The sequence below is a fragment of the Amphiura filiformis genome, chromosome 13 (assembly GCF_039555335.1).
Source record: "Amphiura filiformis chromosome 13, Afil_fr2py, whole genome shotgun sequence".
NCBI classification, from domain to species: domain Eukaryota; kingdom Metazoa; phylum Echinodermata; class Ophiuroidea; order Amphilepidida; family Amphiuridae; genus Amphiura; species Amphiura filiformis.
The window spans coordinates 64,512,963-64,536,357 of record NC_092640.1 but is presented as its reverse complement, the minus strand read 5'-3'; the positions used below and the strand labels follow the sequence as shown (position 1 = coordinate 64,536,357).

Genomic DNA, 23,395 nt, shown 5'->3' with positions numbered 1-23,395 from the left:
GTCAATGAATGCATATTCATAATGTTATGTGACAAGCTTTAAAAGTAGGTCAGACCTGTTTAAAGATGCAATTCCACATTTTTTTTTGATTATGTATAGGATGCAACAAGCAGTCTATTAAAAACTTTGCAAAAAGCAAACAAATTTCCATCAGAACTGCCATGTTTTTATGTAATATAATGTGATTTCACCAATGTACCGATAAATAACACCTTACATGTATAAATGAAGTATATAATCAGAAGCAAAAACCAATCAAAAACATTTTTCAACAAAATTGAGACATTGCAACCAACATATATGTACCCTATGATGCTGGTTAAAAAATAAATAAATAACCTAATGGAAGCACTACATTATTAGTTTCTTTGTTTTTGACCACTTATATTGGTCAACATTTCAAAATCTCAAAACTCTTCAAATGTGACTCCTCGCCACAACTGAGCCCGGATGTCGCCAGTGCCACTATTGAGATATGCTCCATCGAACTTAACAATAAACAATAGGAAAGAAAGGATTTATTGATTTTCACTACTTAAATGTCAAGTACTATAGACATGATATACATCATTTTAAAGCTAATTTCAAGCAGAATATTTTGGTTGAATATCTCAAAAATGATGATTGGCGACATCCGGGCTCAGTTGTGGCGAGGAGTCACAAATGTTCAAACCTCCAATTCAACTTTTGAGGAAAAAAAAACAAAATATGCATTGTAAAAAGTCCATTTGGGTCATATTTAGAAAGGGGATGATAACACTGTGAAAGTTTGAAAACTTGGGATCCAGGCCAACCCCCGTTGTCATCATGAAGTCACCGGTAACCGTTTGGTGTGGAAAACACTTAAAAGTATCCACTTTAGGCGCGAAAACATGTGCTTTCAAAACATCACTTTCAAAAGCAAAAAGTACAAAGTTATAACTGCTCCTGATACCATATTGCTTAAAGTATACCTGTTTTTCATTTGCCAAATCACGTATCAAACTATGTATCATTATTTACAATAACGGAAGGGAGTTTCTCTCTTACGGATAGCACAGTCATTTCTGAAATCATATTGCGTGACAAGTTGGCTTAAAGTACATATACTATTATTACTACATGTAGGCATTAACTGTCAAACTAACAGCAAGTCATTGCATATACTGGGCAGCCAATCACAGAACTGCTCTGTAGCTCCATGTATTGCGTATATATATCAAGTGAATCTGGGATCTTTATATTGTATGCCTGGACAGCAACATTTTGGTGGTGTGACAGCTGAGCTTATTACAATTTGTACCTAATTTGTGTGACTGGAGAAAGCCTGATTTACAGATTTAGAACTGAACTGTCAGTTGAATATTAACACAGCACACTAGATACTTTCTGAATGTCTAATTTTGAGTGATTGCAGGCTGAACTGAATATTCCGTAACGCTATATACCGAGCACCATCTATTGCCACTACTACAGACATCTACAAGGGTGAATTTTTAAGTTCATGTTGGTAGCGGAGGAAAAACAAGGAGATATCAGCCTACCATCTAGTAAACAACTATCATTCTTGGCAAACAACAACATTCATGATGAGAGGTAGGTTAAGTTTTTTTTTTTTTTTTTTTTGTTTGTAAGAAACTGCTTTTCAGGAAAATAAATTAAAACTAGAAACGTCGCGGTTTTCGACGAAAGGCGTCGACTGGGATGCCTCCACCATGGGGCGATTTAAATTTATTATAACAGTTATTAAATTCTTGGATACCACCAATACATGAGGGTACCCATAATGCAGCATTGACCCAAGTTTGGTTGCATTAGGAATTAAACTGTTCATATGAGACCAAATTTACAAAAGTTCCAAAAATTTGACTGTAAATGTTGACTGTACCCACCAAGTTTCATGGCCATAAATTTTTTTTAGTAATTTGACCTCAGATGACCCTGGGTGACCTCAGATGATCCCAAAATGACCTTCCAAAATTTTAACTTTAAATGTTGACTGTACCCACCCAGTTTCATGCCCATATGACAGTTTTTACTAATTTGACATCAGATGACCCCTGGGTAAACCCCAGATGACCCCAAAATGACCTTCCAAAAATTTGGCTCTATAATGAAAGACAAAGATAAAGAGAATGTATCGCGTCTGACGCCATCTGTCAATCAAACTCGAGCACGGTTTGTTTACAAGTGTCGTGATGATGACTTGCTGAATGCGGATTTATAACCGGGCGCCTTATTGTTAATTTTGCACCTTTCGACACGTACATGCAAACCATCTCAAAAGTTAGGTCTTTATAGTAGGAAACTTTCTTAACCGAAGGCACCATGTCCACAATGCCTAGAAAAGCTGCTTTTTGCCTTGTAAAAGTACATAATTTTTTTGCCATTTGCTGCTATTCCTTTTCTCCGATCAGCACCAGATAGATCGGTCTTCCTTTTACTGCAGCTGATTAACCTGTGTAAACCAATCAAGGATCGTAATTGACAGTGACATCAGACGCGATAAATTCTTTTTATCTCTGTCTTTAATTATAAATGTTGACTGTATCCACCAAGTTTCCTGCCCATATGATAGTTTGTACTAATTTGACCTCAGATGACCCCTGGATAAACTCAGATGACCCCGACATGACATTCCAAAAATTTGGCCCTGAATGTTGTCTGTACCCACCAAGTTCCATGCCCATATGACAGTTTTCTAATTTGACCTCAGATGACCCCTGGGTGACCCCAGATGACCCCAAAATGACCTTCCAAAAATTTGGCTCTAAATGTTGACTGTATCCACCAAGTTTCCTGTCCAGGGGGCGCAGCACTAATTCAGCGTCCCATAGGATAACATGTGAATTCGGCCTACTTCAAGCGCCATTCCTGGCGTCCCTGCAATACTTGGCAAAATAAATTTGGTATCAAATTAAAGCTCTGTTTCTCTAGATTCCAAAACTTTTGTCGACATATATCGATGACCATTGACTTTTTTCGCTATTTTTCAGTTCAAAAAAAAATAGATAAAAATATACTAAACTCACCACTCACATTTCAAAATGGGGTTTTCTCTTAATCCGCCACAGAGAATTGCTTTTGAGATCAATTGTCCAGTTTTTTCTACATGTTATCATTAAAGACACTTGTCAATTCATATGAGCCAATATTGAGTGATTTAAAGTGAACATGTCGGTAGATATGGTCGCTACAATCTCATATTCACTATGGACTATATTAGCTGATTTCGTTGTTACATAAAATGCGGAGTGATTTAGTGTTGCGCCCTCTTATAAGGTGTTAAAAGGTTTTAAAATCCACATTTATTACTCATTATGTAAACTAGAGAAAATTTGAAGCTCAACACCGAAGATTTCATGTCTCTACGACATTCCGTGCAAAAGAAATGATGTTTTAAAGATCAGTGCCAAAATGCCGAAAATCGAATATTTCGACTTTTCCTCCAATCTGCGAAAGTTTGTACAAAACCCACAAAACTAGTGACAGACGACAATTTGAGCAACGCTTTGAACCAAGTTTAATTTTTTTCTAGATTATCAGTGTTGCCATTTTCTTTTGCAAATCATTTATTATTGAGTTTGAAGTATAAATACCCCCCCCCCCCCGTTCCAGTGGTAACAATTACGATCTTTTTTCGTAGGCCTACTGAATATTCAGCAAAACGGCTTCATGCAGATTAACAATGTCTATTAACCTTAAAATCCATTTTTGAGCCTTTTTGAGGATTTTTGGACGCATATCTAGACTTTGTAGGCGCCTACTCGGCCAATAAAGTGTTTTTTCCAATCATTTTTCATGAGGATGACTTTTTGTAATCTTTGTTTATCATCATGATTGAAATAGAACACATTTTGTGAAGCGCGTCTCTTATTTTTCGCGAAGAATGTAAAAGGAACGCGTTCATAACGACGGCCGTTACAAGGTGTTAAAAGGTTTTAAAATCCACATTTATTACTCATTATGTAAACTAGAGAAAATTTGAAGCTCAACACCGAAGATTTCATGTCTCTGCGACATTCCGTTCAAGAGAAATGATGTTTTAAAGATCAGTGCCGAAATGCCGAAAATCGAATATTTCGACTTTTCCTCCAATATGCGAAAGTTAGTACAAAACCCACAAAACTAGTGACAGACGACAATTTGAGCACGTCTTTGAACCAAGTTTAATTTTTTTCTAGATTATCAGTGTTGCCATTTTCTTTTGCAAATCATTTATTATTGAGTTTGAAGTATAAATACCCCCCCCGTTCCAGTGGTAACAATTGCGATCTTTTTATGTGAGGCCTACTGAATATTCAGCAAAATGGCTTCATGCAGATTAACAATGTCTATTAACCTTAAAATCCATTTTGAGCCTTTTGAGGATTTTTGGACGCATATCTAGACTTTGTATGCGCCTACTCGGCCAATATTGTGTTTTTTTCCAATCATTTTTCATGAGGATGACTTTTTGTAATCTTTGTTTATCATCATGATTGAAATAGAACACATTTTGTGAAGCGCGTCTCTTATTTTGCGCGAAGAATGTAAAAGGAACGCATTCATAACGACGGCCGTAACAAGGTGTTAAAAGGTTTTAAAATCCACATTTATTACTCATTATGTAAACTAGAGAAAATTTGAAGCTCAACACCGAAGATTTCATGTCTCTGCGACATTCCGTTCAAGAGAAATGATGTTTTAAAGATCAGTGCCGAAATGCCGAAAATCGAATATTTCGACTTTTCCTCCAATATGCGAAAGTTTGTACAAAACCCATAAAAACTAGTGACAGACGACAATTTGAGCACGTCTTTGAACCAAGTTTAATTTTTTTTTTCTAGATTATCAGTGTTGCCATTTTCTTTTGCAAATCATTTATTATTGAGTTTGAAGTATAAATACCCCCCCCCCCCGTTCCAGTGGTAACAATTATGATCTTTTTGCGTAGGCCTACTGAATATTCAGCAAAATGGCTTCATGCAGATTAACAATGTCTATTAACCTTAAAATCCATTTTTGAGCCTTTTTGAGGATTTTTGGACGCATATCTAGACTTTGTAGGCGCCTACTCGGCCAATAAAGTGTTTTTTCCAATCATTTTTCATGAGGATGACTTTTTGTAATCTTTGTTTATCATCATGATTGAAATAGAACACATTTTGTGAAGCGCGCTCTTATTTTTGGCGCGAAGAATGTAAAAGGAACACGTTCATAACGACGGCCGTTACAAGGGGCGCAGCACTAATTCAGCGTCCCATAGGATAACGTGTGAATTGGGCCTACTTCAAGCGCCATTCCTGGCGTCCCTGCAATACTTGGCAAAATAAATTTGGTATCAAATTAAAGCTCTGTTTCTCTAGATTCCAAAACTTTTGTCGACATATATCGATGACCATTGACTTTTTTTCGCTATTTTATGATTGCAATAAAAAATAGATAAAAATATACTAAACTCACCACTCACATTTCAAAATGGGGTTTTCTCTTAATCCGCCACAGAGAATTGCTTTTGAGATCAATTGTCCAGTTTTTTTCTACATGTTATCATTAAAGACACTTGTCGAATTCATATGAGCCAATATTGAGTGATTTAAAGTGAACATGTCGGTAGATATGGTCGCTACAATCTCATATTCACTATGGACTATATTAGCCGAATTTCGTTGGGACATAAAATGCGGAGTGAGTTAGTGTTGCGCCCTCTCCATATGATAGTTTGTACTAATTTGACCTTAGATAACCCCTGGATGACCTCCGATGACCTCGAAATGACCTTCCAAAATTTGGCCCTGAATGTTGACTTTACCCACCAAGTTCCATGCCCATACAACAGTTTTTACTAATTTGACCTCAGATGACCACTGGGTGACCCAAGATGACCCCAAAATGACCTTCCAAAAATTTGGCTCTAAATGTTGACTGTACCCATCAAGTTACATGCCCATACAACAGTCTTTACTAATTTGACCTCAGATGACCCCTGGGTGACCCCAGTTGACCCCAAAATGACCTTCCAAAAATTTGGCCCTAAATGTTGATGGTACCCACCAAGTTTCATGACCATATGACAGTTTTTACTAATTTGACCTCAGATGACCCCTGGTTGACCCCAGATGACCCCAAAATGACCTTCCAAAAATTTGGCTCTAAATGTTGACTGTACCCACCAAGTTACATGCCCATAGGATTTGAACTGTTCATATGAGACCAAATTTACAATTTGACCTCAAATGACCTTTGTATATGACCTTCAACCCCACCCAAAAAAAAAGTATCCAGGGTTCCTGACCATGACCCACCTATCCTGAAAATCTGAAGTCAATCCGCCCATCCATGCCCAAGATACAGCATCCGGAAGGAACCACGGAAGCTCGGACGGAAGCACGAACATTGCAAAAACAGTATGCCTCGCGGTGGAGGCATAAAAATACACAAGAATGGTCAATATAAATTGAACAATTGTGTCTACAATGCAAGTTTGTCATAATTTTGAACCTATTTCTAGAATAATTAGGCCTAATAACCAAATGCATCTGTCCTTAAATTAAATTGAACACATTATTATTATTGTTATTATATATGCATTTCTAGAGTCTTCAAACTAAGTGCCCACATTTGTCTTCTTTTATAAGGCAAAAAAATGTTGTGTTGCCCTCAGTGGCCGACCATAAATCCTGAACAATCTGGGTTGCAATTACTATTTTTTTGAATGGCGATTTTGACAGATACAGGGTGTCCCAAAAGTCCTGATACCATTTTGAACCTTCATAGATCTTTCACAAGGATTGGTCGAGGGGAAATCAAAATACATATTTGGAAAGAGTTAATTTATGCAATTATTTAGATACCAAACATAATTATGTTTTCCTTCCCTATTATGACATACAAGACCAATCAAAAGTATGCCTCAAATGTAACATATCAATACTGGTAAGAAAAAGTATATGATGTGTTTCCAATTGCAGAATTGTGAACTTGAATTTTAATCTTCTCTCTTTGTCTTCTTTGCTCTTGAAATTTTGACGAAAATTATTATCTTATTCTGTTATGATATAGTTGATAATGATAGATTCTGGGTGATTTCAAAACCTTTTGGATACCCCCTCGCTTGTATGACTTTTTGTTTTAAGGAGACCCTGCATATTTTAACACTTAGAGTGATGAAAAAATCTGTTTGGCATGTCATATGAATCATATTGTCATTATAGAGAGTTAGTAATCTGGGATATTAAATTTGCCAAAACTTAAACGATTGCTTTTGCCTGAGGGCATAAACAACATTTAGTAATGAAAATATATGAATGAACCCCATTCATACATACTCAACATTCTATGTGCTGTTACTTTCCTCCACAACTAAAAACTACCATTTCCTTTTTCTTTTTAAAAGTTTTTCCATCTTCAATTGAGAGAAAACGTTTAATTGCTCAGTTCATCATGTTTGGATGGGAGCGATTATCGCGTTCATCGCTCGTGCTTTGAGTAAATAGCCCATGAGCATCAAGTGTGTATATATGACTCGCAAGCGTACATCAGTTCCAGCACGGCTTGTTTATGATTGGAAAAGTGGGCATTAACGTTGTTTATGCCCGGCTCTCGACCAATCATGCACACTGTTATATAGCGAGTGTGCATGAGAGGAGCATGAAAAATAATAAAATTGAGGTCATAAGAGGTCAAAAGTCATCCAGGAGCTAAATTTAAACTTCACCTGATTGGGTTTAAAGTTGGTGAAAGTAATTCTCCATGTCAAAATCAAACCGAGGTCAAACATTAAAGTATGCCCAACTGAGCTCAAACGTGGTAAAAAGAATCCTCAATGTGACAGGGCTAGGACATGTCAAAAAGTCAAAAGAGTCATCAGGGGAAAAAACAGTATAGCTATCATGTTGCTGGTGCTCTAACAACTTCAGGTGCCCTGAGGGTCATGCTCCCGTGATATGGAGAAGGTCATTAAGGGGTTAAATTTTAAAATTTGTGTGACTGGGCTTAAACTTGGTGAAAGTAATTCTCCAAATCATGGGAGCATGTTAACAAAATAAAATCGAGCTCACTCTAGGTCAAAGGTCATATGGTGTCAAACGTTAGAGTATGCCCAATTAGGCTCAAACGTGGTAAAAAGAATCCTCAATATAATGGGAACATGTCAAAAAGTCAAAAGGGTCATCAGGGGTCAAACAGTATCTCTACCATGCTGCAGGTGCTCTTGCATCTACAGGGCCCTCACAGCTAGCTTGAGCCCTAGTCTAGTATACTAAAATAATGAGCAGTCTGTGTGTGTGTGGTGGGGGGGGGGCACTTGTTTCATGCTGAAATTGGGGATACACACAAGGATTCGTACCAATCAATTGGGGACATACGGTGAAATGGGGATATCCCCAATTCTCTAATGGTCATAATATGTTAAAATTTGATGTAAAAATGCATTTTTGAAAATCTGGGGTGATTTGAGGTACATACCCAGTTTGCATGGTTTTATCCCAATCTGCCACACACATGTGTGTAAGATGCTTTAACAATGCAGTTTACACACAGTTTAGGTGACATCCCCATATCAACAGACAAAAACCAGACTGTTGTGACGTCCCCATTTTCACAGTCAAAAATCAAGCTGAGTGTGTCCCCATTTCCACAGAAAAAAAAAAATAACTGATGTGATCTCCCCATTTCCACTGACAAAATATAATAAGCCAACCCAATTTGATGTCCCCGTTTCCATAGACAAAAGTGAACCTAATGTGGCCAGCAGCTCATTTGACTTGTGCATATTTTTCAACTTCAACGTAAGTAACTTCCCAGCAAACACAAAACGTTTTCGACATCATTCGCAAAAGGATATAAAAGGTTGTCAGAAAACGATTAAATGTCTGGTTATATAGAGGGTATATTAAGAGTATAAAACGTTTTCATAACCTTAAAAAACATTTTTTGATAATCTACTGCTCAGCAAACATATAAAGGGTATAAAAATGTTTTAATAACATTCCAAAAACATTCTTGAAAACTTGATACAAAACATTCTAAACAGAATGTTATTTTGGGGTTGAAAAAACAATTTATGAAAAATGTTTGCCCAAAATATTTGCAATTAACGTTTTAAAAACGTTTTCATGACCTTTATATAACCCGACATTTAAATGTTATTAAAAGGTTTAAAAAAATCATTTTAAGAACATTTCTGTGTTTGCTGGGTTCAAATATTTTAACATAATGTTATTTAAGTATTGACAAAATATTTGGCAAAAATGTTTGCAAAAATAGTTTAAAATAACATTTTTTGAAAACATTTAAAAAATATTGTTGTAGTGTGTTTTCATACAAAACGTTTTAAAAGCGTTATCATGACCTTTATATAACCCGACATTTTAATGTTATTAAAACGTTTTACCTAAACCAAAAGCCAAAATATAACTTATTTAAAACGTTTTTAAAACGTTTTTGTGTTTGCTGGGTTGCAACTAAATTTTGCATGGTTATAAGCTGAAATTGACAAGTATGTAGCCTACAGAAATTTGTCAACATTCTGGCTGCCAATTTTGATTTCTGGGGGATTGTTGTAACTCTGTCAGAAGCCAATTTGTCATTACCATGATTACTTGTTGATATCTATTCAGAATTTCATATCAGCAATGTGGATATCAGAGTACTGTTTTGATTTCATGCTGTTTTCTTCATTAACGAGTTTATATTCCGGGGTTTATATTATTTATAGGGGGCCTAGATTTTCAATTTGTGATGTTCATACTCATAGTAAATCACGTGCTAGGGTGTGAGTTCTATTCATTTGACAATGGTATCTAATAGGCCCCTTCTACTGGTTTATGGCCACTGTATTATAAACAGTAAAACTAGAATGGTATGTATAATGGGTAAAGTAAAAAATAATGGCACCGTGAGGTTGTTGTATGAAAAAGACCAGCACGGAAATTCATCCTTCAAAAACTGTGTTTGGTATATGGTGTCATAGCTGTCATGTAAAAAATAATATGCCCAATTTTCTTCCCCATATGGTCAGGAGTGTTACATGCTAGCGTGAAAAGAGGTACTTGTATTTGAAACATGCACTGTAAAAAATGTACAAGTTAAAAAAGTTTTGCATGGGTTTTCATGGCATTTTCTGAAATGTTTGCTATTATAAAGTACCACATTCTTTCAAATTAGTCACTTAATAGTCTACTTATGAAAATATAAAGACTACATGGTGCATAAAATAAATGTTCCAAAACTCACTTGTCGCAAGAACACTCTTTGTAATTTTGACCACTTTGTCACACTTTGGTGCCATTATTTCTGATTATACCCATAATTTATGTACACTTGTTTCATGCTGTAAATGGGGATACACACAAGGATCCTTACCAGTCAATTGGGGAAATACCATGAAATGGGGATATTCCGTTGACCTTAACTTTGATGTTGATTTGGTTTTGTCAGGATAAGGCCTACTATGTTGACCTAGGCTACCTTAGCCTGGTCCTAGGCCTGCTGATTTGTAATTGTAGTACGTCATCCCCAGTTTGGTACTAACATTTCTTTGTGTACCAGTATAGGCCAATATCTATCATCTCATATAACACGGGACATCATTACTGGATAGGGAAAATTATTATTGTTAAAACAACATCTTTATAAATTCTTATGCTCATACAGCAGACAAGGGAAAATGGGTGACAAACTTAACACTTTATTCACATCGATCAAGACCTTGCACAATCCCTAAACTGGCATTTACCAATGTCCTGTTCCATTTTGCATGGTGTGTGAACTGTTGATTAAACCAGAGAAGATGAGAAAATACAGAAACTATAATTATGCCACTCCAATTCCAAATTGATACCTTGTACTGGAGTCTGTAGAGAAGAATCTTTTATGAGAACAGCTGCTGAAAATTGGGCCCATACTTAGGTTTCAATTGTGACATTCTGTTATCAAAAGAAGATCGAATGGGGATATCCTTATTTTTGCGGTATTATTTTTCCCCAATTGACTGGTAAGAATCCTTGTGTGTATCCCCAATTGCAGCATGAAATAAGTGTCTGTGAGAGCGACACTGTGCCACACCTTTGTGCCCAATTTGCGATACTTCCCCAGTTGACTGGTAAGAAACCTTTTGTGTATCCCCAATTTCAGCATGAAATAAGTGTCTGTAATTGGTCGTATGTCATGAATATTACACACTGAAAAATGACATAAACGTCACCAATATGTACTGCAGTAAGCATAACTTTTATTCCTTACATTTAAAGTGCACACACGTATATATTTTTGGAAAGCTTATTACAAGGATGTTAGATACGGCAAAAAGAGATCCAATATTCAGGGCGGGTAAAATTCCTGTAGGGTGTAACATAAAAAAAATACATATTTTGAAATTTTGATATACCTGAGTCATCTTTTTCTCCCAAAATGTACAAGTCAAAACAGATGTGGATTTAAAAAAATATGACAATGGCCCACAAACAAATCATAAATGGGACGACTGGTGGTGTTCTGTGTTGATCATACAGGGTGGTCAAATTCGACTGTATTTTTTGAAGTTAAAAAAATTAATTTGAAGATCAATTAACTTCTTTATTTAAGTAGCAGTCCTATATTTCATCACTGAAAATGTAAATTAGAAAGAGAAATACATGAGTCTTGAGTTTCTGCCCATAGTTATACTCAAATATTAAGTATACAGGGTGATCAACATATTATACAGGGTGATTATGTTTGACTCATTAGTACGAAATTCATCAAAATTAAACAGGTTTAATGTAGTAAGTGTAGTCATGGAATACAAACTTCATTTTCTTCTATGTAATTAAATGGCCCTTTGTACATTCTGTTAAGTACATATATTATTTGTCATCTCTATGCAAAATGGTACTATACAGGGTGACTTTAAATATGGTATATTATTAGGCGGATATTGAGCACATATTGTCTTCATGGTCTTGAACCCGAAGTACAAATTTATTGTTTTCATGTATCATATCTATTCCAACATAAAGAACACAACCTGTTGGAATAACCACATTTGAATCATGCTTAGCTTGTTTGTATACATCCTTTCCTTCAATTCCTGTAAAGAAACCTACAATCGTTAGCTTTAAGGGATCCAAAATGAGCGTTTATTATGCGTTTCGACAGTATTTTTTGGGACATGAGAGCACCTCAGACCTATCGAATTGCATTCTGAATACTGAAGCATGTCTTTCTGATATCAAATAATTTTCATTTTTAAAAATCACAATACAATACAAATTTTATGACAAATTATAAAAATTTGATATTTTTCAAATTTTTGATATATAACAGTCCTCGAAGTACATTATATAAATCTAATGATATATTCTTAAAGTGTATGTAACAGGGAGGAAAAGCCGACGGTCAATTGAAAATTTTGACCTTTCATATTGAAGATATGGATTTTTTCCCAAAAAGACCTAATTTTTTTGGTGTTTTGGGAAAAAAATCCATATCTTCAATACTGAAAGGTCAAAATTTTCTATTGGTCGTCGGCTTTTCATCCCACCTACATACACTTTAAGTTTAAATCATCAGATTTATAAAGTTTACTTCAAGTACTGTTAAATATCAAAAATATCAATTTTTAATGATTTGCCATAAAATGTGTATTAAATAGAAAAAAAAAAAATTTCAAATTATTTGATATCAGAATGACATTCTTCATATTCAGAATGCAATTCGATATGTCTGATGTGCTCTAATGTCTCAAAATAAATACTGTCCAAACGTTCATACCCCAGCCCTTAATAAACCAAAACAATTATTTCAATCGGCTCATAACTTTTGAAGATATGTCCTTTTAAAGAAAGATTGAAAAGTGCATATACCATGCATGAATATAAAACATTCCTCGATGATAACTTTATAAAATAACAACTTTATTTAAAGGAATGGGCTTTACCGGTGGGCTTATGGGTTATGGATTTTGTTAAGTGTCATTAATTTGGGCGAAATTGATGTGGGATGGGACTTCTTTTGCTATACTTGCAATTACTTATGTTTTTCTCGTTTCTTGCTTTCTTTTTATTGACAACATAAGTCATTTCTCTTTTTTTTTTTTTTGGTAACCCTGAAAAGGGCTGTTTAGTTTGTCTTTGGTTCTTTTGAAGTGAGTTTACTGTGCTGCTCTGCCCTCTACCTGGTTGCCTCTGTGACGAATACAGGTTTCAGCCCTAGTTCTCATTGCATTAATTGCGTTGCGTCCCATCCTTAAGGCCTTGTGCGCCGGATACTTGCGAATGCAGCAGTCATACGAGGTTGCGAAGATGTTTGAAGCTAGCTGGTGATCCTCGCTTATAGTGAATGCTTTCCCAAGACTAATGCTATTATCTATCCATGTCATTAACCGTGTGTTTCGTTTAAATCTTTGATGTAGCCAAACCTCATCCGTGGACAGAGTGAAAACGGTACATTTCTTAAAGAGGGCATATCTTCAAAATTGTGAGCCGATTGAAAGAATTGTTTTGGTTTAATTAAAGCTAACGATTTAGGGTTTCTTTACATACCAAAATATATTTGATCAACGTTTCAGAAATAGGAGAAAAAGAGGGCGCAATGTGGGGCCTCTTTTTTTTGGGACACCCTGTAGTTCAAATGCAACACTAATGCAATACTAGTCCAAATGTGCTGGAAATGGTTTTATTTTTAGAGCAGACCTCTAGCAATAAATTGATACCAAATACTTTGAACACAGTCAAGTACTTTAAGAATAAACTTGAATGAAACTTGACAAAAAATGGCTCCCCCATTTTAGCGTACCCAGTTCATGGCATACGACCAATTGCAACATTCTGCCACACCCCCATGTAATCAAAAGAGAATTGGAGATATCCCTACTTCCCCAATTGACTCCTGTGGGAATCCTGCCATGTTGAAGGGAAATGTGGCAAATATAGCACAAGAATAATTTTTCCAGATCTGAAAGAACCCCAGGACTGGGAGAATTAAAACATGTATACAATGTACTTTCAGGGTTCCTTATTATTTCATTTCATTTTAGTTCTCAATACTTTTCCTAAAGTAGCTAAAATTGGCTTTAAACATTTATATACACACCCTTCCAGAACTTGAGAGGGGTTGTTCACATTTTATATGAACGCACTCCGGTTTCCCCTCTTTCATGTTAAAAACTCATTTGGGTGTGTATTGGTGTGTCCACAGTTCCAATGTCCCCAGTTAATATGTTAAATACCCATACACACTTCCAGAACTTTACATTTAAAATGGGGATATTCTATATCCCCATATTTCATGTTAAAAATCTCATTGAGTGTGTATTGGTGTGTGTCCACAGTTCCAATGTAAAAAATCACTAGGACAAGGAATTTGAAATTTGTAATTCCCACTACAGATTGTTGATAAGTAGGGTATACCTACACATAAGCAATAAAAATTTCAAGCATAATGTCATGCAATAGGTTGTCCCCAATTTCCTACATCTCTACCCATGTCCCCATTTTCAGGGTTATGTGGGTAGGGGGGGGTGCGTGTGTGTGTGGGTCTGTCTGTCTATCTGTCCAGCTATACCTTTCACTGTGCTTCAACGTATCAATCCAATATTTTTCGGATATAGATAGTTACCGGGCGTGCGCCGTTGAAAGGGTGGTTTCAAAGGTCAAAGGAGGTCAAAGGTCATAGTGGGCTGAACTTTTAAACTTTGTCCGATCATTGGTGGGTGAAATCCTTGATATGAAGTGAATATATAAAAAATAAAATTGAGGTCAAAGGTCATCATTTGGGTTACATGAAACTGTGTTTAGTTAGCTATGGCTGTCTTGAATTGTCTAGAATCTTGGTAGGTTGCAGCAGGTTCCAGTTTATGGGTTAAAATGTTTTGGTTTAATTTGGTCTTTTTCCTTTTTTTTTCCTTTCCAGGAATATGCATTCTTGTCCTTGGATTGTTCTTGTTTTGGAACAAGGCAACAACCAATGCTCAAACTGATAGTCAACAGCCACTGTCATGTAACAGCTGCTGCCAAGGTCCAGCTGGGAGCCAAGGGACACCAGGAATTCCTGGGGTACCCGGCACTAATGGTATACCAGGCAATGTTGGCCCCAGAGGAGAAAGAGGAGAGAGTATCACCGGAGAAGCTGGACCACGCGGTGAAAAGGGGGACACTGGAAATCCTGCTTTGAAAGGAGAAAGTGGAATGGCTGGTGTTCGAGGTCCACCGGGAAAAGTAGGTCCTGCAGGAATAGCTGGAACAGTAGGATTGTCCGGTACATCCGGGGTCAAAGGTCAAAAGGGTGAAATGGGTCGGAGTCGTCTGTCAGCATTTTCAGCTGTAAGAAGAACCAGCTTCACACCATCCTCCAATAGTGAAGCTTTGCCTTTTGAACAAGTTCACACCAATGTTGGAGGGGACTTTGTTGCATCATCAGGTCGTTTCACCTGTGACATTCCAGGCATATATCTGTTTACATACAGTATTGCGACTAGGTCACATGGACCTCGCGTTCATCTGATGAAAAATGCGGAAAGCATCAATAGTGTGCACAGATCAGTTGAAGGTGGCACTGACATAGTCAGTAATACAGGTGTGTTGCAGCTTGCTACTGGCGATGTAGTGTGGTTGAAGTGTAGCACTCCAGGACAACTAGTTTATACTACTGCCAGTCTTTATACCACATTTTCTGGTGTCATTTTACATGAGATTTAATTCAAGCATATCAAAGTCAATCAAACCATGCTATCATGGATGGATGAAATTGCATTGAATTTGCCCTTTGCGCGGATCCACCATCTTGCTACCAAAACGAGGTTCTCCCTGCAAACGCATGAGCAAAAAGTGCATTCTTATTTCTCCTGTTTTTCTAGCAATGCGACAGAAGGATTTTGTAAAGCGTACACGGTAATTAAAGCACAAGTTTGACAGGCGTGACGTATGTACACACAACACTCACTTTGCGATTAGAACTTCGTTTTGAGACGACCATGCAAAGGGTCAATATCCAACGAGAATGTACCAAGTATTCACTACAATAACTGCTACAACAATTTATTGTTAATAGATTTGCAGACTTGATGATGCATTGTCACTAAAATGAAACTTCTCTGCATGTCTACCAGTCACAAAATCCATTTAATTCTATACGAGTGGAAATTCATATAGTATTGTAGAAACAACTATGAGCAGAAATTGATCCAATATATCAATTAATGTACCCAAGGTATTTATGAATACAAATTTCGCACAGATATTTCTGAACCTGGATATTCGAGTGGGACAATGTAAGTAGTACATACTGTATTAGGCCTGCTAAGAATACGCGATTTTGGGAGGCCAAAAAACGCACCCCAATTTGTTTTAAATCGCGAAAATATGCAATTTCCTTTTTTATGCAGATTTGGAGAGTCCCTGAACCTAAAGCCATGTGGTGATATCATTCATGGTTGATTTAAAAAAATTATGGAAAAAATATCACCAAAAAAAAAAAAAAATTACAAGTTTGTATCCAAACGGGGCAGATTTGTAACTTGAGTTCACTTCATAATCTATTAAAAATCTAAAAATGCATTGGTTTTGTACACCTTTCCATATCTTAAAAAGATTATAAAGTGATCATAATAAACATATTTCCTCATTTATTGTTTAAAAAAAGTGGAAAAAAATCTGCATTATCTTTTCAAACAATTTTCAGTCCCTCTTATATATCACTGCATGCGAAAGCTAATAAAACAATAACACAATTTCAGAAATAATTTGTTGTTTTTATTTTTGTCAACTTTGGATATTCAGATCTAAATTTATGTATTGTTTCTCCATGCGACCGGCTAACTTATTTTGTAAAATGTGTCTTGCATATACTATATATTAAGCCCCACAAGTGCAAATCTTCATTTATAGCCCTCATATGCTACAAGACCCCAATTATAGTACCATAGTTTGGCCCCCAAAAGTGACAATCCAAATGACAGATTTCCCACAGAGTTACAAATGAGCCTATATAGGGTCACATTTGAGCGCTATCTTTTTAACAACACTTTGTACTCACCTCCTTACGCATTTGATTCACCAACTTGTTCAACCTGACGCACGTCTCATTCAGCCTGACGTACACATACTCCTCGGTGCGACCATCCTTCTCATGATCCGCGATAATCTCCGTCTGATACACTACCGACGAACCCGCGTCAAACTTAACCAGGACATACTGTACGCTGCTGAGGACGATCTGGCTAGCTTCCGAGTCGTCGCAGAGCGTCTGGGTGAGATTGATTTTGCCAAAGAGACCGTCTCCGGCAGGTAGGAAGACGGATCCTGTGAAGCCTTCGACAGTGACCTCACTGCTGATGGTCATGGTGGTTTCTCCGCTATACCTGTAGGGCAGAAGATTGACAGAATCAAAGGGATTAGACTTAAAGAGAGCGGACTCAGAATAGCCCAGGTGGTAACGCTATGACAAGATCCCCTGTGGAGGTCAAATCGTGACCTTTGACCTTTTTGCTCTAGATGTGAATGTCACAGATAGGTAAAAGTATATTTTTATTGCTATGTTGACATTGCCAAGCTGTAATTTTGCCGGAAAGGGTCCAAATTAATGGCACTCAGGTGGTTGCCATCTTGGAAAAATAGCTCGACATAAAATTCATTGCCATTCAACATTGAGGAGATTTCTAACCTGACATGCTCTTATGTGATTGGTTGCTCAAAGTCTACATGATCTCATTCCCGAGTAATTCATGAAAATTTTCCGAAACGGGTTTGAAAAGGTACAGAAAATGCTGTATTAAAAAGCTAATGGTCTATGAAGTGATCTATGAAGTAAGCTAACAGGAAACCAAACATGTTTTACCACAACCTTACCTTGCAATGCGCTTCATACACTCAAGCTCTTCCAAGAACAGCATCTTATGCATGTGATGCTTATAATTCTCCTTGTTCAGCTGCTCCTCTCCTATATCATCAATACTGAGCGATGCCGGTGGCTTGTATCTCGCATACAACACCTCAGCTTCGTGGTCTATGTCGCCATAGCGTTCAATCTTGCTGTTACTGCTGTCCCACGTCTTGATCTCCTTGCGCTCCTTGATGGCAGTGTACTTGCCCAGATCCTGAAATAGATTTTTTTTAAAGAAGTTTTTCAAGATTTGCCAATAAATGCCAGATGTACCACAGCGTTACGCACACTGATACTTTAAGGAGGCTGTGTACTCTCAGACATGCATGTAGTAAAAGTGCAATAACTTTGTAATTATTCGTGCAATAAATCTTAATATAAATACAGATTTGGGGTAAAAACAACAATTATGAAGAAAATCACAAAAAAGTGAGTTTTTGGCAATATTTGTTAGGTACAATGGTACATCATAACAAAAAACACTCTTTCCAAAATATTTTATTTTGTTTTTAGCTCAATCTTGAGGCTCCATTCCAAAAACGTTTTTTTAATTTTTTTGATATTGGCCTTATTTTTTGAGATATTGACCATATAAGGCATCAATGAACTTGAACGGAAATAGACCAAAATATAAAAAAAAGAGAAAACTTCTTGAGTCGATCATGCTTTTTACGATGATCATATTTGCTTACCTATAGATGCTGTATTTATTGAGTTATCGTGTACCTAAATCGTCATTTTACCGAGAAAATGAACATTGAAATAATGGCGGTGAAGTTTAAAGTGGTCACATTTTGCACTTTCATCGAATCTCACAGGAGAATCGGCAGTTTTCGTTTTGTACCTTATATTACGTGAACACCGGGTAAATCCACATCCCCTTGAGAAGTTTGAGCGAAATCCATTCATAACTTGATATTTAAATCGGGAAAGAACTTGAAAAAACCCACATTTTATCAGCTAAAAGCGGAGCCATTTGACCACTAGGTTTTTGTGAACTCAGTGCTTCCGCGGTGTTTCCATAAGATGCGCCACGCATGCAGATAAGCGTCGGCGTATGCGTCAGCGTATTTAAAGTCGTTAACAAATTGCGCGATATGCAGCGATGCGATGTTCTGGCGTGTACCCTGCTGGTACAACAAAGATTTTCTTTCCTTTTCAATTTCAAACACGAGTGGAATAGTGAAATAAAATCCTTTAAATATTGCATTTGGAGTTTACAAACCTGGATTTTCATTCCTTGTATTTATAAAAAACATAACAAAGTACAAACATATCAAACAAACTCAATTTTGCGAAAGAAACAATGTCTAGAGTACACAGCTGCCTTAAGTCCGGACTCTTTGGTCCTATTTCTCGAAGCTTGGCTAGTGGTCAGCAGGTTAATCCTACCAATGTGGATCTATTTTATTGACTTATCATTTTAGGTGATGTATGATGTGAATTTTTAAGCACTGCTTTATATGCTCAGAAAGCTTGACCAATAGCCATGCTTTGCGAAACCACCACTTTCTATTCTAATCCCTTTCTCCCACACAAAAGAATTGACAGCGCTTTTTAGTACTGGAGTGCGGCTTCATAAAACTTTATGTTCTTGGGGTGCGCGGTTGTGGCGACCATTATATTCATATAATATTGGTGGGCTGCTTTCATTAGGTTCGTGTCCACCAACTTGGACTATATTTAAAAGTTGATCCCTATATGACCTGTACCCTCAAAAGACCTCTTGATTTTTAACATGTTCTTTTTCTCCTAAGGATTATGTCCACCAAGTATGAACCCAATTGGTGCAATTTGACCCCTTTTTGACTCATTGGACTCCTAGATGACCTTTGACCTCAAACATCCCCCTTCTCAAAGATTATTATCACCAGGTTTGGTTGGCATAAGTGTATTAGAAGCACAGATATGACCATTAACATTTTTGAGGGTTATCATTTTGACCCCCCCCCCCCACACGGATACACACAACATAACGATAAGTGGTCCTCCAATCTATGCTGGCAGCCCACAATAAAGAGATCACCTTACCTTTTCGGATCCCACATGTATAGACAACTTGCGCACCAAAACCGGCTCTGTACCAAAGTCAAACACCACCCACTGATGGAAGCTTCCCAGCATCTGGGAGTGGAAGATCACATCGATGCCATAGTTCTCCATGTCCTGTCCTTTGGCAATCATCTTGCCGGGACACACCTGAGGCTTATCCTCTTCCGGTGGACTGTTCAGGTAGAAGTGAAGGCGGTGCTCATCGTACAGGAGGCCGACTCGCTTTAAAGATTTCTACGGGTTGAAATTAACAAGAATAATGAGTTAGTGAGGAGACACATATTATCAAGGCAAGAAAGCATTCAAAGACTTCAGTTAGAAGTGAAGGCAGTGATTGTCATACACAAAGCTGACTTTCTACAGTAAATTTTACCTTCATTTTGGAAGTGATGCAGGGATGTAGCAAGCAGGTGGGCAATGTCAGCACTTTTACACAGTTACACCGCAAGTGTCCAATCCGTTTTTGTACATGTGTATATAATGCTGTTTGGGATTAGATTGGCGGGTTGCGATTTGATACTGCGACCAACGAAATACTCACCTACGTCACTATCAAACACGAGGTGAAACATAATGGATTACCTGAATGGGTGATTCCATTTGAAATCTGCACCCCCTGTGTGGGAGATTGACATAATGTGTCTATAGGAGGTGTATTTCAACTGGAATAGCCCAATACATTGACTACACAGTGCCAGAAGTGGATATGTGCAATAGCTGCCAGGTGTAGATGAGTCCAATATACTATGTGTAAATTGCCAAATGTTCACAGGGCAGCTATTACACTTACCAGTCGACATGTAGTCTTACCTGCTTCATTGTCTTGACTTGGAACCTCCAGGTGTACGTGAACGGTTCAGGTCCTTTCCTCTCATCGGTGGAGCCCAAGAAGGTGTTTAGCTCTTCCTTAGTGTGCACACGGATGTTTGGCAGCTCCTCTGCCATCTAAGAAAAAAGGCACACACACATATAATGGGATGGTAAAAGGTGATAGAAACCGCCAAAATGCAACAAACCAACTGGTACTGTAGGCTGACACCTCATTCGTCAACCCAATAACGTATGTGTTAAAAAAGTGTCGGATTTTGAATCTGGTGGTCTGATGAGACGACTGACAAATGCATGAAAACATCTCTGAATTTGTTCAAATTCTGTAGTTTGTGACTTGTCATATCATGTTCACCAGCCATGACCATTTCCAATTAAGGGAATTAGTTCTGAGTCAGTCATTTTATAACACGTAGCCAGAAACTTTATCACCCTCCAAGTCAATAGTGTAACAATGGCCTGGAGCTGGGCGAGACTGCTGGGTTGACCAGCAGAGACATCATGTCTACAGCTCTGCGGACATTTGCGGACTCTTCTGGACTTTTGCGGACAAACTGGTTTTGTCAGAACGGGTCACATATTCATATTCAATTGGCTGCTCTCACCATGACTGCAATTTGAATTGTGGGGCAATGCAGGTGATGACAAGGATCTCGCAGTCAGGTTAACGCATGGCTGTTCATATTACACCCTACTGTTACCCCTGGGTATCATGGGAAAGCAGTGTTTCAACCAGGTTAAATATAACAAACAAAAAATTAACTCACCACACTCATCTCAGCAGTAGAAAAGTTGTACTTAGTGAGCAACTCATCCATAAAGGAGTAGAGCTTCTGGTCTTTAGCTTTCTTCATCTTCATCATCCTGTACTCGTGTCTTTCCTTCCATTCCTCCAACTCCTCGATGCTGTGAGCATCCGTACAGTTGTTCTTCTCCTGAGAGGTTTCAGAGTACAGACACCGGTTGCGTAGATTCCTGAAGCGCGAATATAAACAGTAGATTTGGTTAGTTAGGCCAAACAAAATGAATTGTGTGTTTCAGAGGTCCTGTGCCTGTTGCACAAAACTGTGTTTAATTTTCTGAATGCCACTTTTTTTCAGAAGAAAATGTACTTTTGGGGGGAAACACTACAGTACTACATCTTCTAATGCCTACATTTTATTATTTGGTATTTAGAAATTTAAAGGGTGTTTCATGATCCACAGTCTCATCACCACACTTTTCTTACCATCAGAAACCTCTGGTTCCATAATGTCTGTGTGCAGAATTACTTATGTAATGTTAACGGAACAAAATTACAACACAGTGGCCTATGGAGCCTTACTGCCTATCTAATACAAATAATCATGCATAACTCGTAAATGAAAAATCGGAATCAATTGAAATTTAGGGAATAAGCTTTTTTCATGGAACATAGCATAAAAAGAGGATGTTATATTTACAATCACAAAATGTTCATTTAAGTGTCAAGAGATAACCAATGTTTTTGCTTCAGAACAACATATCCAAAAAGAACAAAACAAATCTGACATTTGACCTTTATCTCAAGAACTTTATATACAATTAAATTTATCCACATTCGTCCAATTTTGAAATTTGAGCCCTGCTTTATCGGCCATTTTGAATATATGCAAATTACCATCCCCCCACCACGACCTTAATTCTGTCCTTTTTGGATATGTTGTTCAGGAGGGTGTTTACAGTCACTAGCATGCAAAAACATAGGTGTTCCAGTTCTGTTTACCTCAAACATAAATGGACTCATCTATGGTCTTGTGTTACAACCTGGGGTACCTTTGTGTTACATAGTAAAAAAATTAAATGGTTCAAACATTTTACCTACACATCTCATTTGAAGTGGTTCATCCTCCTGAGCATTTTGTCACCTTTTTTATGGAAATTGGTTAAAAAATGAGAGAGTGCGAGCAAAAACAATCACAAAGTAGGGAGGATGTTACTCCACCTCTTTTTTCCACATTTACAATCATTCTGAGCAAGTATTGGTCTTTTAAATAAACTTCTGTATTTATTTACTTGGTTTAGATGTCTAGGAGTCCATTTAGACATTTTTTTACTAGATCCAAATTTTTAATGGGGGTTTTAAATCAAATTTACGATATGAATCCCCCCCCCTAATCCTCCTCCCCCTACTCCTCAGCCACCCTTGGCACATTTCATGCCAAACGTCATAAGAAAATAATTTAAAAATATTTTAAAACAGGATAAAAACATGAGTAATTTAGAATAAATTAGCCTCAATTTAAGACCTAATTGAATCTCCTAAGTGAAGGAATACTCAAGAGACAGTGTTTTGAAATCCAAGCTGCACATCAAAATGTAACAAAGCCACCTTTTTGGGTACCCCAGTATATGACACAGGATCCTATACACAAGATAGACCAGCACACTTACTTCTGGCATAGTTTGTAATCCCCATTGAGTACATTCCAGGGAGGTGAGCGATACTTACTTCTGGCATAGTTTGTAATCCCCATTGAGTACATTCCAGGGAGGTGAGCGATACTTACTTCTGGCATAGTTTGTAATCCCCATTGAGTACATTCCAGGGAGGTGAGCGATACTTACTTCTGGCATAGTTTGTAATCCCCATTGAGTACATTCCAGGGAGGTGAGCGATACTTACTTCTGGCATAGTTTGTAATCCCCATTGAGTACATTCCAGGGAGGTGAGCGA

At 37.3% G+C, this 23,395-nt stretch overlaps 2 protein-coding genes across 2 annotated transcripts in view; one reads left to right on the top strand and one right to left on the bottom strand.

Annotated features, from left to right (window-relative positions):
* Positions 1-23,395, bottom strand: part of LOC140168648 (3'-5' exoribonuclease HELZ2-like) — a 122,069-nt gene that overhangs the window by 42,204 nt on the left and 56,470 nt on the right. Inside the window, 5 exon segments of the mRNA XM_072192059.1 lie at positions 16,975-17,299; positions 17,787-18,034; positions 19,852-20,106; positions 20,683-20,817; positions 21,468-21,675. Of these exon segments, the coding sequence (XP_072048160.1) occupies positions 16,975-17,299; positions 17,787-18,034; positions 19,852-20,106; positions 20,683-20,817; positions 21,468-21,675 (1,171 nt within the window).
* LOC140168647 (uncharacterized) lies at positions 1,238-16,669 on the top strand. The gene is made up of 2 exons (XM_072192058.1): positions 1,238-1,575; positions 14,854-16,669. Exons 1-2 carry the CDS (start codon positions 1,566-1,568, stop codon positions 15,636-15,638), a joined length of 795 nt encoding a protein of 264 aa, XP_072048159.1. The 5' UTR covers positions 1,238-1,565; the 3' UTR covers positions 15,639-16,669.